This window comes from Chlamydotis macqueenii, chromosome 23 (assembly GCF_036417535.1).
Source record: "Chlamydotis macqueenii isolate bChlMac1 chromosome 23, bChlMac1.mat, whole genome shotgun sequence".
NCBI classification, from domain to species: Eukaryota; Metazoa; Chordata; class Aves; order Otidiformes; family Otididae; genus Chlamydotis; species Chlamydotis macqueenii.
Genome location: NC_141578.1, coordinates 4,527,619 through 4,543,279, shown reverse-complemented (window position 1 = coordinate 4,543,279; position 15,661 = coordinate 4,527,619). Strand labels below are relative to the sequence as shown.

General features: G+C 43.5%; 1 protein-coding gene across 8 annotated transcripts in view; it reads left to right on the top strand.

Annotated features, from left to right (window-relative positions):
• Positions 1–15,661, top strand: part of ILRUN (inflammation and lipid regulator with UBA-like and NBR1-like domains) — a 33,521-nt gene that overhangs the window by 10,916 nt on the left and 6,944 nt on the right. For 5 of the 8 annotated variants that reach the window (XR_015260972.1, XR_015260973.1, XR_015260971.1 and 2 more), the window contains 5 exons: positions 3,438–3,592; positions 7,247–7,444; positions 9,822–10,150; positions 10,563–10,670; positions 11,798–12,042. Coding sequence is in view for 3 of the 8 variants with exons in the window: in XM_086765471.1 (XP_086621597.1) it covers positions 3,438–3,592; positions 7,247–7,444; positions 9,822–10,150; positions 10,563–10,670 (790 nt within the window). In the remaining 5 variants the exon portion in view is untranslated. Of the gene's footprint in view, positions 1–3,437; positions 3,593–7,246; positions 7,445–9,821; positions 10,151–10,562; positions 10,671–11,797; positions 12,043–15,036; positions 15,544–15,661 lie in introns of those variants that run through there. The other 3 variants (XM_086765471.1, XM_086765472.1, XM_086765473.1) reach the window with 3 other exon arrangements.

Here is a 15,661-nt window from a genome sequence, read left to right as displayed (position 1 = left end):
TTCGTTGCAAAGTTGTTTGGTTTATAGTAGTAATTTATCTCCTACGGCAGAGAGCAAAGGGATAGTGTGGTGCGAGTAGGAGTAAAAGAAAGCAAGCATGGATGTGTAAGCAGAAGCCTTTAGATGATAACCCCTTCCTCTCAGAGCTCTAGCTCTTCGTTCCTTAAGTATCTGCAGTTGGTGCTGTGCAATTACAGCTGGGGCACAAGGGTAAAGACCCAAAAACATTTTTTATATATATTTAAAAAAAAAAAGGCCTTGAGTGTGTTTGACCTGGAAGCCATCTCTCTCGGTAATGCTTGCATTTGCCTGTAAACTCCACTGATGCTGTGCCTGTAGTAGAAAGGCAGAGCAGCAGGGTGTACCATTTAATCTCAAGAACCTGCAAATAATCAGGTTGCAAATAGTTTGCTTCTGCAAATGGCACTCATTTTCCCCAAGCGAAGTACTGCATTCAAACTGATATGGGGTTTTGGGGGGGATAAGGAAGGAGGGGGAGCACTGTCCCTTGGAAAGGGTTGGAACAAAGTAGCGGTGCTAGGTTGCCAGCTTTGCTGGTTGTGTAAGCAGAGAACATGACTAAAATGTGAGCGCTGTGGGTATCTCTTGCAGCACAGCGGTGCCTTACGGCCTCTCGGTCGCTATCTCTTAGGGTTGTCTGTGTCAAAGAACTTGGACTCAACTCAGATTTGCTTTGTCATCCTGACTTTGGCTCTTGCCACTTTCAATTTCTCTTTAATTTCTGGAAGTTTCTTTGTAATTCTCCAGCGGGAAGGCTGGGGTGTATCCAAACGTGCAGAAGGGCTCACCCCAAACAAAACCCACCACACGTTGATCAAAATTGTGGGAGCAGGAAGGTGGGTTTGTGAATAACTGATCACAAAAGGGTGGCAAATCTGTTCTTCGGCATGTGTTCTTCTTTAGTTAGTTTTTAACTAAATGCTGCAGAGGACTGGAGTTGTTTCCCAATGGCAAAGCAAGCAATGAAATATGACACAGGGAGGGGAAGAGGGTTGGCAGAGGGCCTGTGTGCACAAATAGCCCACTACCTTCTGAAGCGTATTTACAGCCAAGCAAACAAAAACCAGGGCAGGCTGCAGCACAAAGAATTACAGTAGAAATCCTCCCTTTGGAACTTCGGATTTTTCCTCTCGGTGTCAATAAAATGTCATTACTACTGGTTCCAGAATCATAACTCACAAGATGTTGTGGTATGTCTGAAAATGTAGTAGTGGATTAGGAAGAGAAGGAGCTGTATTGCTGTCTTTTGTAGCTCTTGGCATATCTTTTGCCTTGGATTGCTGTAATACAAGAAGAAATCCTAGTGAAAACTAAACTCTAGATGATGATGTTAGTTGGTTGAGCGAGCAGGAGTCTCTTGGCACAGCCCTGTTGGGAGTTATGTAAATCTTGTGCAGTGTATAAGCAACAGGCGGTTGGTGACGTAAAACCCAGCATTTGTCTCTATTTATTGGCTAATGTGACATGCACCCTTCCTGTAGCGTTTGACTGAGCTGCCTGGATTAAATATAGCCCTGACACTCCTAAGCAGAAAATGCCTCGAGCTGAATAATGGTTTCTGGTCTGAAATTCATTGTTCTAAACGTGGAAATCCTACAGGGTGGCTCTGTTGTCTCCCCTTCGTACCAAAGTCCGTTCCGTGTTGACGGCGAAAGGTGTCCCTGCAAGGCTTGGTTGGCTGAATTTGCCAGTCGATCGCTGTGGCCATGTTGTGCAGAACATTCCTCCAGTCCCTCCCAACACATTGCCTGTGCTCTGGGAGACTTAGCAGGGTATCAGTAACTCTTGCGGTTAACACGGCGTGATTATCTTCTGTCATTCGTGATGGATTACCAAACTGATACATCTGTCGTTTCGGTCCTCTCCCACCCGCCCCCGTCGCGGGCGGCTGGTGGATCTGCCTAATGCTGCTATTCCCCCCTTTGACCCAAGCTCCAGTGCTAGTAGCTACTACACCTTGTGTCCCCTGTGTTTTCTGTGAGGAGAAAGCCGTGATACTTCTCCTGTGCAGTTCTGATTTTATCCAGAATGTCTGATTTTTCTTATTTATTTTTTTCCCCTTGAACACTGTAGGAATTGAACAGGAGGCAGTTTCTTTGCTTACTGTTTCAAGCCTCTTTCCAGCTGGCAAGCAGTCCAAAAAGCCCTATGTTTGCTCTTTCTCAGGGTCATACTGCAAATGTTTCTCTGGCTTTCACCTTGGCTTTGGTTTAGACACATGACACTCCAGCACACAATACAAACCCTCCATATATCACTGTGCCCATATCGTGCAGCTTCTGACAAGCCTTCTGCAGGGCTTTGTTTTAGGTAGTGGTTCCCAGTTCCTGAAGGTTTTTGGGGTTTTTTTTCTATCCTGCTCAAAAAAAGCCACACAGATTTTTATAATCATGAATAAAAAGCAGTTGTTATGCCCATTGCATGTGGTGAGATTTTACTCATCTCCATTCTCGCAGCTCCTACTCACAGCATGGAAATGAGGGCCACAACCTCACAGACATGCGTAAACAGAGGAATTACATGACTTGCCAAACACTTACATAATAACTTAATAGTATATCGTGGAATGGCAGCTAAGACTCATGAATCCTCTTCCTGTTTGACTGTTCCTCGTTTCAATTTAATTATCATGTGACTTCTGGCTACACCACGACTCAGGAATCGATAGCATTTATGGCTTTCTGAATATCCTTAATATATCACAGGCTTCCACTGTCGTTTGTCTTTATTCAGTAAGAACTTCTGACTCAGATGGTTTATAAGTTCCTCTGAGTTGTAGCTATGCAGAGCTGAGCAGACACTAATGATTAATAAATAGTCTCCGAATACTCGTGGCTCATACGTGACCATATGTTTCAAAAGCAGCAAGTCTCAAGTTGTTATCCGCAGCTACTGATGCCCTTTGGCCCCAAGAGTTATCGTAAGAGCGTGCTTTGTGGTTTGTTCATCTTGTGCTCCTTATGGACCTTTTGTGCCAAAAATAAAACTGAGAAGTTCAGTCCTTTTGAAATTAGCTCAGGGAGCAAGTCTGGTGTAAAGAACCTGCCCTGTTGTTTACATGCTGCTGCATAGCACTTCCCTCAGTATCTCTTGAACTTTTTGGCAAATTTCATGAAGGTAATGGGGCAGAGGTATCAAAGACTTGGAACTTACAAGATTCCAGTGAAAATAAGAAGCAGAGTAGAAAAGTGGTTTAAAATAATGTCCGTGTTAAATAAAATGCTACACTTTGAGCTCTGTTATCTTGGAGAATCTGTGTGTGATACAGATGAAAGCTTTAAAAAAACATAGGCAACAGAACTAATACAGTCTGGATAATATTTTTGCTTAACTGTTGAAGATGACCTACGTAAACCTATGAAATGGACGTGACCCAACTGTACTTCAGGTTGTAATCTGCTTTTTTTACTTTCTAGGAATCTACAAGCTGCCATTGGAGCCTACTATGATTTTGAGAGTCCAAATATCAACGTACCCTCCATGTCCTTTGTTGAAGATGTCACCATAGGTGAAGGAGAGTCCATCCCTCCCGATACTCAGTTTACAAAAACATGGAGGATACAAAACACGGGTAAGGGCTTTAGAGTGCAGCAAAACCTGTGTAGCGTCTGTTATGTGATAGGATGGGAGACACTGGCTTAAGGCACGAGGTTCACGCGCGTTTAACTTGGAGTAGAGCCTTCCTGTCGCTGAAGGAGGTGGCCTGCCAACCTGTGCATATTCCCCTTCTTACCTTGGCACAAACATTCCTGTGGCAAGACGCGCAGCTCAGTTCATTAGTCTTCTTCCTCGTGCCACCACCCAAACCAGAACTTTAGGAAACTTCTAGATAAAAGAAATCAAAGTACAGGTTGGGGTTTTGTGGGTTTGTTTTTTGTTTTTAATAGAAGTAGCTAGATCTGAAAATAGATTAAGAATCCTTAGCTAGTCATGTTTCTGATCACTTGGTGTAAACAAATGGAATGCATTTTAAAGTCGGTTAAGAGAATGCTTTTAATCTCAAAACCTTTTAGCTCATGACCAGCCTGTATGTAACCACTAGCCTTCATCACGCCATTTCTGTGACAGTCCCTGTCCTTAGGTCGTTTGGTGCTCTATAGAAATGTGTTCTCTGGAGGCAGTGATGCAATGATTTAACTCTGAGAAGAAGTAGCGACGCAAGGGTAATGTGGCACATACCCTTTACTTTTTAATACGCTTTTGACAGAATTGCTTTGTCATGCTCTTGAGAGGATGCAAGGCTGGAGAGACCGCATTCCAGTATGAAATAAGGCAAAACAGTGACTGGAATCCAGGAAGTGAGACTAGGCAATATTCATTCTCACTGCTTGATCTGTTGAGATGTAGTTGGAGAGAAAAATTAGTTCCATAGATGCAAAGCTGAATACCTTGTCTTCAAGCGTTGCGATTACAGGATGTTGCATGGATGTTTAAGCTGTGTGTCTGAATTTAATTGACCTGCTTGCACTTTTGTGAGGAAGAATGATAGCACAACAAGGTATAATATCATGAATCATCATGAGTAAAGTTCAGCTGTGCTAGTATTTCTGCTCGTAAATAACTGCAGTACCCGAGTGCTGTGCTGTCGAAGTATAACAGAGATTAAAACCATACTAAAAATGTAGGGGTATTTCATCAGGTCGTGAGAGGTGAGGAGAGGGTGTGTGTATGTTGAAGAACACTAACTTACAGAGATTGTTCTAGAGAAGGAGCTTAATTATTTGTTTGCTTTTTCTACCTCCATTTGTTTGACTTAGTACAATGGAAGGGGAACATGTATAGCTTGCTTAAACTCCAGTAATGAGAAAAAATTGACTGGCAATTTTTTAATAACTGTCTCAAATACATATCTTGCAGATGTAGTAAGCCTGACAGATCTCATTTCTCCGCTGTTAGTATCTTAATTTGCGTCTATTTTGACTGCGCCCCTCTCTTGCTCCTTTCAGGCTCCTTCCTCTCTTGTTCCTCTGATGTACTGTTTCCTGCATGCAAATTCAGCCTCAATTTAACATCCTAGTTCAAGCAATGTTTCATTGTTCTTGGAGTGTTTGACCTTCTGAAATCCATAGGCCTTCTAAAATGAGGAAAGAGAGTTAATCTTGACTTACAAGTTCCTGGCAAGGCCAACATTTGTTTTGGCTTCTTTGTGGGTTAAGGCCTGACTCCTTAAAACGTGCATCTGTACTCTTAACAGTGGTGCTGGAGGCCAGATCTTGTTAAAACCATGCTGTTGAGGCATGTTTCAGTTAAATGCAACTGCACATACTGTGTTATGACTGTGCAGTTGAAGGAAGACAGTTTAAAACTATTTTATGGTTTCATTAAGGTATAATATCAAAGGACTATAGTGTTTCTAGATAATATCTGCTTGTTAGGTAGATAACTGAAGCAAAGCCAAGGTTTTTAACAGCTCTGCAGGAGCCCTTGGTTAAATTGCTTCAGTTCTAGAACATGAAATACCTGAGGCATGTGTCACTGAAGTGTTTAGTGTCTGACGAGCGTGACAAGTAGAGTTCTGAGAGACTGACAGTTTTAAGCGTGCAGGCAGTAAGCTAGGTTCAGTCAGGTTTTCATATGTGTTATTAAAAACTAATACTGCTCCGATGCCTTCCAGGACAGCGCTTGGCTTGTCTGCCAAAAGACTAGTTTGTATAGGAGAACCATTGCTGAAAGAGCAGCAGGATTTAACAGACTTATTTCCTCTTCCCACTCTACCTCCAGCTGCTGCTGGCTCTGCAGGACAGCTACTATGATTTATCATCTCCTGAGAGATGAGTGTACTGAAATAGAATGACAATTGTAATTTCGTTTTATGAGGCTTATCAGTTGCAGTGTTCTAGGCACCTTGCAAGCCTAGAGCCATTAAAACCGATAAAAATCACATAAATTATTTAAACTAAACCATGTTGCTGGGCTGCCAACCTTTTCAGATGAGACTTCGTGCTCAACTCCCACGCACTGTAGTCTGAGGTCAGCTACTCGCTCGGCTCCTCTTTCAGAGACCTCCCTATCTCAGCACTGTTCCAAGTGTAGTGATAACATCCCCCACTCCAAATATCCCCCTTTGCTTGTCACATTGTGCTTTCCCTGCTAGCTTGTGAATTCCACAAATAAGGACTTGACTAGAAAACCAGTCCCTGCCATGTCTTCACTGAGGTACCCACAGGGATTAAATTAGCAGGCAAGCTGTTGCAAAGGATGCTCTTTGGGGTAGGCTAAGGTCAGATCAGCGTCCACCGTTCTCTTCTCAGACTAGACAGAGTGATTCCAAGCGCTTTGGTGGCTCAGATGTTCCTTAGCTGTTTCCATCGACCTCAGCCAAGCAGCAGGTATTCCTAAAGTCAGTGGCTTAGTCGTGTCACATTGCTGGGGAAGAAGCAAAAGAAAATTCTGCTCAACTGATTTCTCACAAGTGTCAGAAGCGCTTTTCTTTTTGTCTGCCCCAGTACTTGTTGTCTTTGGCAGAGATGGCTGTGCTTGCACACAGTAGCTGTTTTCTGTATCTCTACAGATTGCCAGGTCACGCTCTAGGTCCCAGTATCTGCAGTCTAAACATTGATCTCCACAAATAAATCCTGTGTTCACAATCCTTTCCACCTTTGCACAAGGCTGAGAGAACAGTTGGTGCAAGAAGGGAAATAAATCCATTTAGAAACAGTACTAGCTCTTCAATTATAGTTCAAACTGTTGCTTCCTCCTGAGACTGCTGTAACAGGCTTAAAAAAGAATGAATCCCTGAAAGAAAATGTTTCCGGCACTTTGTATTAATGTATTAATAACATGTCTTTTGATGTTGGAAGGCTCAGGAGCTACATGTAGGGAGGCAGAAAGAAATGAGGCGGGGTGGGGGGACCTACCTAGGTCAAACCTCGTATTTGTCTCTAGAATTGGTAAAACATATGTGTGTGTGTCTGTAATGTTGATTTTTTTGCAGCTGTTTCACTATGACTGAGAATTTTTCTGTGTAAGAGACCTAGAGATCATTCAAATAGAAAGATAAATTGTTCCGCTGATCTCTAAATGGACCAGTTAAGCCTTGTCTGAAAACTGTATTCTTCTTCAGTACCCATTGCTGGCTGTGTTGTGTGTATCTTGGTGGTATTCCTTTGACTCTTCAACAATTGCATAACTGTTTTAATAAGCATGTTTCATCCAGTCTTACACAAACAGACAGAAAGCTTTTCCTGGTGCACTGTCAGTAATTCTTTCTTCTGTTTAATCCCAGGGACAGAGGCGTGGCCCCCGGGGGTTTGTCTGAAGTATGTCGGGGGAGACCAATTTGGCCACGTAAACATGGTGATGGTCAGGTCCCTGGAGCCCCAGGAGATCGCAGACGTCAGCGTTCAGATGTGCAGCCCCAGCACAGCAGGAATGTATCAGGGACAGTGGCGAATGTGCACCGCCACGGGACTCTATTACGGAGGTGAGTGATCCCTTTTCCAGCACCACGGGCCCTTCTCTGTGATATTCCCACCACAGACAAAATGGACGCTCCTGGCCCCTCGCAGACGCTCTCCTGATAACCACGTGGTGAAGGTAGAGGTCTGCCAGCCCTGACACTAAATATAGAAAATAGAACAGAGAAATCACCAAGTGAGCTGCTCTGTTGTCTTGGTCAGCACAGAACTGTTTTCTAAACACTGGAACAAATCGCAGATTACACAAAGCTCTGAAAAACAAAGGACTTGCACGGTTCTCCTGGAGACTCTCTCCCAGTCAGTCCTTGTCGGAATTCTTTCCCAGTTTTCCAGTGCTGAACATAGTGAACTACATACGGGTTTAAAAATTGTAAGTAGTGAAAACCTCATCTGAGAAGTTTAGTTAAGGCTCAGGTTTTAATAATGTACTTCGTGCACCTACTGTGAACCATTTTTCTGTTTAAAAACCACTTTTTGATGTTTTGCCTGGTGTCTCAGCCTGAGCCACCAACATCTTCATTCATTTGAAGTCTTTCAGTCGTTTTTAGCCAGCTTCAGTTTATACTGAGAACATCTTTGTGTCTCTGTTTTGGCAGTTGGGAGCATCCCAAGTTATACGGGCTTGGGCGAGAGATGTTGGCACTCGGAGTCAAAAATAACTCTTTGCTCAGAAGTACAGGGTTTTTGGCAGAATTGTCAGTAAATGTATGACTGGTGTCAGAAGCGTTTGTAGCTTGTTCCTGAAGAAAGGGTATAAATTCCTCTGCACAGGTTGCAAGGCCTGTTCAGCTTGTGTGTTTATAAAGCTGAGGTTTTCCCAGCTGCTGACAAACACTTTAATATCTTACTAAACCTCTGGAAGTTGCCCATTGTGAAAGAAAACTACCAACAAATTAAAATCCCTTTGGCTACCGAGCTTCAAGTCGAAGATGCCGTTCTCCTGCGATATAATTAATGGCTTTTATGCTAGTTATCCCCAGAGGCTGGGCCAAACAGAGGGCCTGGCCGCCCGCTGGTTTTTCATCCCGGCGGCGCCCCGATAGCAGCGGGGCGAGCGGCCGGGGCCGTGCGCCTCGGGCGGACAGCAGGGGGCGCCGCAGTGCTGCTCCGCGGCGGGCGGCGCGGCGCGGCCCGGCCGCGGGAGGGGGCGGCGGGCAGGCGGCGGGGCAGGCGCGGTGGCGGGGGCTGTTGCGGAGCGTTTTTTGGTGTTTGGAAGGGGGTTGCAGCGCTGGTAGGGTGCTGGGGTCCTTCAGCGAATGGTGTTTTTGTAAGGTAAAATCCCACTGTCTTTTATTGGGTCGTAAAATGCAAACTAATGAGCCCAGCTCTGTTAAACGTGGGGACGAAGGGGAAGGAGCGCTCCAGTGAATTAATGCTGCTTGAGGAGTGATGGTGGTAAAACCGAACAGCGAAAGTGCCGGCTGTGGCGGCGAACGAGCCCCGTGTAGGCTAACGCTGACTGCAGAAAACCTGGAAACAATTAGATGTGGGGTGAGGTGCTGTTTTTTAGATCCGCTGAGGTGCAATAAGGTATTGCTGCTGTTCTTTATAGTTCTCCCTCTGTATGCAGCAAACCAAAATTGGAGCACGTTTAATGGAGAGGTGCGGGGGGGATGACAAAAACAATAAAACTGGATTTGGATACAAACCAAGAAGTGTATTTACGTAGATAGGCCATAATGTTTGCATGAAGTGTAAATGAAATGGTAAGTGGAATAACAATCTTATCTGTGTACAAGAGGTGCATTAGGTAAGAACTGTAAATATGTTTCTTGTTCTAACCAGTAGTTTGACTTCGTGTAGTAGGCTACTGAGCCTGGGTGTCTACAGTGTTTTGGAACTGGAATTGAGATGTTTTACAGGGAATTGTCATAAGCATAGTTACCTTCTAAGTCAGCTTTTTGTTGTTTTATTTTACTAGTAAATCCTTTCAAAGCTAAACAAGAAACATTTCCCTTTCTTTACCAACAGAGCAGAAGATTGGCAGTGATATCTCCTGGCTCTCATTTCAGTCTCACTGTGTAGCCTTAGATAAAGTCACTTAAGGTTTTCTCTTTTCAGTGCATCCTGCTGCTGATCTGAACTATGGAGTTTCAAGTTGTGGTGTCAGTTTTATTTTTATTTATATATATATATGCACACACACACTTGGCAGGTTCATGTAAGTTCAGTAGGAGTAAAACTTGCCTGATTTTCTGGAAGGATTAGACACTCACTTGGGATTTAACCAGTACTTTTGATGCTTTATAAAAATGCATTTTAAACCATCAGTGTCTCTTCTTGCTATTGTAAAAGAATAAATTAATGTTCTATTTTTCCCCCTCTCCCTGTTCTCTGTAAACTCCTTCTAGTGACAACCTGAGTGTCTTTCTTTTTCCACAGATGTCATCTGGGTGATCCTCAGCGTGGAAGTTGGAGGACTTCTAGGTGTAACACAGCAGCTGTCATCCTTTGAAACAGAATTCAACACGCAACCGCATCGCAAGGTAGAAGGAAACTTTAACCCATTTGCCTCTCCACAGAAGAACAGGCAACCAGATGAAAACAACCTAAAAGACCCTGGGGGTTCCGAGCTAGGCACAATCAGCAAAAACACGTGGGGGCCTGCTCCTGACCAAATCGAACAAGATCAGAATGGACTGTCACAAAACTCTGTAAATCTCTCCCCCAGCAGTCACTCGAACAACTTGTCGGTAGTGACATACAGTAAGGTAGGTGCCCTGGGAGAACAGGAGAATGGGTAGGTGATGAGACTGTCATGTATGCAATAGTTCTTCGTTACAAACTGCAAAGCCCTTCCCTTCTGCTTCTGCCAGACCTGCTAAGGAAGGTTTTGAATTTGACTGTCTGACTCTGCCAACTCCTCATGTTATATTAAAATATTTTTGCCTCTGATAGACTCTACCAGATCCACCTTTTTGGTTTTGCTTCAAGTCCTTCTTAAAATTTATATAATCTTGTCTGGGTGCTGTAACTATTTGTGGCTGGAGCCTGCTCCAGTTGCGTGTGCAAATAAGTCAAAATATCTCTCTAGATGTGCTCCTGAGTTTTACATAATTTTGAAAAGAGGAAAAAATGACCACACCCCCAAAACCTAAGATTAACCAGATAACTTCTTTTTAGCTGGTGTGGGGAGACTACAGAGCTCAACATTTTGATCCCAGAAGCTACCTGTCAGGAACAGTCAATCAAAGGACTATTCCTGTCTGTGTCCTTGTCTTGTTTATAATTGTAGGTGACTTTTAAATTATCTTTACTTTAAATCTTTCTCAAAAGCTTGTTTGGTGGATGCTATATGAGTCTGAGTGATATTTTGACTGGTTTTATTTGCTTGTGTGTGAAAAATGAATTGCAGGATTATTTACAATTCAGACTCCACCTGTTAATGCAGCCAGTATGTGTAGGTGTGTACTGTCGTATGTCAAACTAGTTTGATTTTTTAAAAATCCTTTAAAAATGCTTTACTGTACTTTAAGCAGGCTGTGTAGGACAATAACACTCGGTTGCTGAATGACTTAATAAAGCCCTAATGTTAGTTCACCTACAGCACTTTAGTTCCTAACTGGATGAACTGCCTGTCCTCTACCAGTGGATCATATTTTAGTGTCCTACTTTGCACCAGGACTATGCATTTTTTTACCGATGGCATGCGCGGGATTAACTGTTTGACAGACTACCAATCACCCTTCTTTGTGTTTTGCATCCCAAACATAAATTGCTATAAGCTATATTGGCTCCTGCTTCGAGATTCTCGCTCACTGAAAGTGAAATGGATGGCTTAGGAAATGATTGAAAAATAAAGCCTTTCACCTATCCGTTCAAACAAAACCTGAGTTAGCAGTGGCTGACAGTCACTGCCTTTTAGTGGTGGCTTGGTGGATAGCGGTGTTCCCTGAAAAGACAGACCGTTATCCAGCTGCAGAGGCCGTCTGTATACTGGTGTAGCTTCTCTGCATAAACTATCCCAGGTGAGGAGTGCCGCTTTGCGGCTGGCTGTACATATCCCAGCAGACTGGTAACAGCTCTGTGTATGAGTTGATGAAAAATAAAAATCAGTTACCAAGTACAGCTTTGGAAAGGCAGTGGACTTAGCCAAGCCTTCCATAGCTGAAATACCTAGGTTTAATTTAGATGGGAAAACTCAACTCCAGTTTTTGTGGTCAGCTTTAGGCCGGAGGTGGCTTTTTTTCCCCTTTACTGTTTCCTGAGTGCAGAGCTTGGCAATTGCTTTGTAGTTGATTTGCACTTGCAGGTGGATAGATATGAAACTGCCAATATATGCACTTCTGCGAAAGTTCCCGCGTGGAATTTCTGGATGTAGGGTTTTGGCAGTAACATGGCCTTCGATTTTTCACTAGGTCTGTCCTGTGGCGTGTATCCTCGCCCTTCCTAGGGAGGTGGGTGGTGTGGGCACCGGGAGGTCAAGTGTACCAACAGGCTCCCTTGGCTGGAGGGCAGATGCTGTGTCGTCTCTAAGAATGTAGGTGTAAGAAACCAAGACCTGTTGGAGGTGCAGAAGACATAGCAAAGGCCAGCTATACCGTGGAAAGAAAAGCCAAAAAGGAGAGTGAAGCACTACCAGAGAGGATTTCACTAAATTCAAGTAAGCTGATTTAGCTAATAACCCAAAGTTGACGATGAGTACTCTTAGGAGATGTGAGCCATTATGATCTAACCTCAGATGTAGGGTAGGTGGCCTTTCTCCCCCTTTTTTTTTTTTGTTTTGTTTTGGATTTTTTATTTCTCTTTACAGAATATTCTTGGGTGGATTTGACATAGCTTATATGAGATAAAAGCAGAAATTTTGTTTCTTGCTTGCTTCAGAAGGGATAACTTTATGATCCTTTTTGGAGATGGGATGGGGTATGTGAAAGGTTTGCTGATTTTTTTTTTTAAGTTTTTGTTTGTTTGTTTGTTTCTGGTGTAGTGTTTCTATTTGTGACATAATTAAACAATTTAGCTTTTCCTTTGAGGCAGTTGAGGTAGGTCTGAAGATCAGAGTTCCTGCTCCAGCCTTGCCCTTCCTGTCTGGGTACAATATTGTTCTGTAGCGAACAAGTTTGAGTAGGTTTGGCATCCTAGATACTTTGTCTCGTTTAAAATCACCAGGAGAAGACACTCGCCCTCCCTGGTTTAGGTCTAGCGCTATCGCATGCCTTCTTTCTGCCATCTGGAAAATAAGATACTTTTTTTTTTTTTCCTAAAAAGGGGTAATGTATAAGCAGCATCCCCAGCTGGGGATACTGTTTAAGTGGAAAAGGGCTTGTTGGCGGTGATGTCAGAATTATTAAACCACCTGATCAGCAGATGGTATTCCAGTACCTGTTAGGAAAAGCCATGTCTGGCCCGTCTCCCCCTCTTCCCCAGGGACTCGACCTCTGCCCTGCTGCTTGAGAGGGGGAGAAAGAAAACTGCTGCATTTGGAGCTGTCGTCTTGTGATTGAATATTGATGTGAAAGGCTTTATTTCAAGTTCTAGGAGCAGACAAATGAGTACGGTGTGCTGGTTACGTAGTTGCACGTTACGATTCCTGGATTTTCTTTATCTTGGACAGGACCTCTAATATTTTTGTCTGCTTTCATGTGCCTGGAGAAGGAGTGAATCCCTAGTCCTGTTTGACCCACCATTTGGTGAGATACAGCAGAGGGGGTGGGTGAGGTCTAGTTAAGGTATTCAGAAGGGCCTTTGTCCCGTATTTAGAAGTCATAGAAGCCCTTAAAAATTTCTCAGATCACTGTGGAGGCTTCCTCTCTGCCAAGAGATCGTGGAGAACCCCAGTCATGCAGTTGCATGAGACCATGAAATCTTTTGAGATAAAACTAGCAGTTTCTGGCATCTGCAGCTGTAAAACATACTGGAAGTTGCCAGACATCATCTGTGTTACTTTTCCCTCTGGTGCAACTGAGCAGGTGTGACTTGTCCTCTAAAATTCCCCGTTGGAGTCAGGATCCCAGTGACACTGACATGCCATCTGCTGCTGGATTAGGCAGGTTATATCAGTGTTTCACACATGGAAATGTTCAAAATGCTTTTATGCAGCAGCCTAAAGTACATGGTTTGGATGCTCTGCTCAGTGTAACATACTTTCCTAGGGAAAAAAAAAACAACCAAACAAATTAAACAAAACAAGATGCTGAATTCCATATAAACAGATAAGATGAAACAAACAGATTGTGATCTTTATTTCTGCTGTATGCCTTCCCTGGGTCCGCCCTGCTCACCTTATCAAATAAACTGCTGTTGTGGATCAGGGTCCGTTCAGGGCATTGCTTTAAGCATGTTGTGTCTATTCCCAGTGGAGTTTTTGCATGTTCTTTAATTCTAAGATGTGCTTAAGTGCAGGATAGGATGCTTATCTCGGGATAGGGATGAGCTGTATTAGAGTCCAGATATACCCATGCATGGGTATCTTATTCTCCTCTTTGGCAATTGCTTTCTCTCCGTATTCTCGAGAGAGATGAGGCTAATATCGCTTCCTTCTATTTACTTGCTCCTGTCTCATAGCAACACTGTGGAGGTCACTGCTGCTCTCTTGTGAGAGTCTTTTACATTAAAAGCGCAAGATGCAGTCTTACAGTGCCTGGGGAATGAGAGTTAAATTTCTTAACTAAGGAAAAAAAAAAAGTACAGGTTTAAATGTGTAAAAAGGTCTGAAGTGGATAGCCATACACTGACATTCAGATTGTACTTGTCACCTATATGTAAATATATATCTCTCTCTCTAAATCTGTTGCCCATAGGAATTGAGGAATTGCTGCTTTCTGTGTGATGCAGGAAACTGCATGTAGAAGTTTTGATTCTGCAAAGATTTGCCCCTACAGAGCAATTACAGAGTCACCGCAATAGCAAAGGGTGTTCCACAGCTTGCCTGGTGTTAATCTGTTGTTTGTCACTCGTGCTGCTCTTAAAAGCCCAATGAAATATGAGCATATTTGGAGTTCACAAAAAGAAAAATCTTACCACCTTTTTTCCTGCTGTCTTTATGTTCCCCATCTTATTCATTCTGCGTGGAGCTGAACTCTGAGCCGTGCTACTTGACAGCTTTCTGTCTGTGATGGGAAACCAAACCTCTCTCTGTCCTTGGAGCCCTCAACTGGTTTCCCCTCTCTGAGCTGAAAAATTGCTGCTGCTTCTAGGTGCATGCTTCTGCCAAACCAGGGCATTCCAATTTGCGTATTTTTGGAGTACCTCTGTAAACCTGAGACAGATTTTTCCAGTGGAAATTATTTGGGTACCAAACTATATTTGCTGGTAAGGGGGATGCCCCAGAAATATTTGCCTTCATGTAGAAGAGAAGCTCCTTCCATCCTGCTATCTGGGCTTCAATCTGGGCTAGTTACCACACAGTAAAATCGGTTTAGAACAAAGTGGGAGAACATTGGACTCAAAACTACCATAGCTACTCTGAGAGCCACGCTGCTGCACAGCATCTGCAGGCTAAACTGGTGTTGCATGAGCTGGTTTGCTTCTCTGGTGAAAGACTAATGTGTTTGGATGCTGCATGTTAGCTCATCCACGAAAACCGACAGTCCGTGTGCTTTTGGACTGTGGGAAATGTGAGATAATCTGATTTTAGCTTAACTCTGCTCCGTTGCAGGCCAGCAGACTTTCCCTGTTGTTGTATCTCTGCAGAATGAAAGCACGCCGTTGATTAGGTTACAGGAGCTAAGCTGTTGCATGGTAACTTAATCGCGTACCTGAGCCCTCACGTACCTCGTCAGCTGTGTGCATCTAAACCAGCCCTGCGAGCGGCTGCGCTGTGAGAAGGTTCTTAACTTCCTGGTGGTCTTAACTGCCACGCCATGTTTGCACAGCATGCATGGAATAAAAAACAAAAAAAAAACAGTGCTCAATACTTTGTTCTTCTGTTTGTGTTCAGTTTACGTAAGTTAGTCGAGAGAACTCGGTGTAGTTTGGAGAAGCACTGACTAGGAGCGGCCCAGGAACCGGGGACTTGTAGCGTTGTCTGATGCTACTGTCGGTGCACACTGGGAGGCTCCTGTATCGCTTTGCAGCTGTACATCAAACTCCTGTCTCTCTCCAAGTGTACCTTTTATTGATCTTGACTCAGTCACAAAGGTGAAATAAAGATAGCTATTTGAAAGCCTGTGTTGTGATGGTTTATGAAAGATTAACTGAATCTTCATTTTATTTCTAGCACAGGTGTCTTCATTTAAAGAGCGCAGTATTTACAAAGGCCTTCAACTTTTCAAAACATCTCA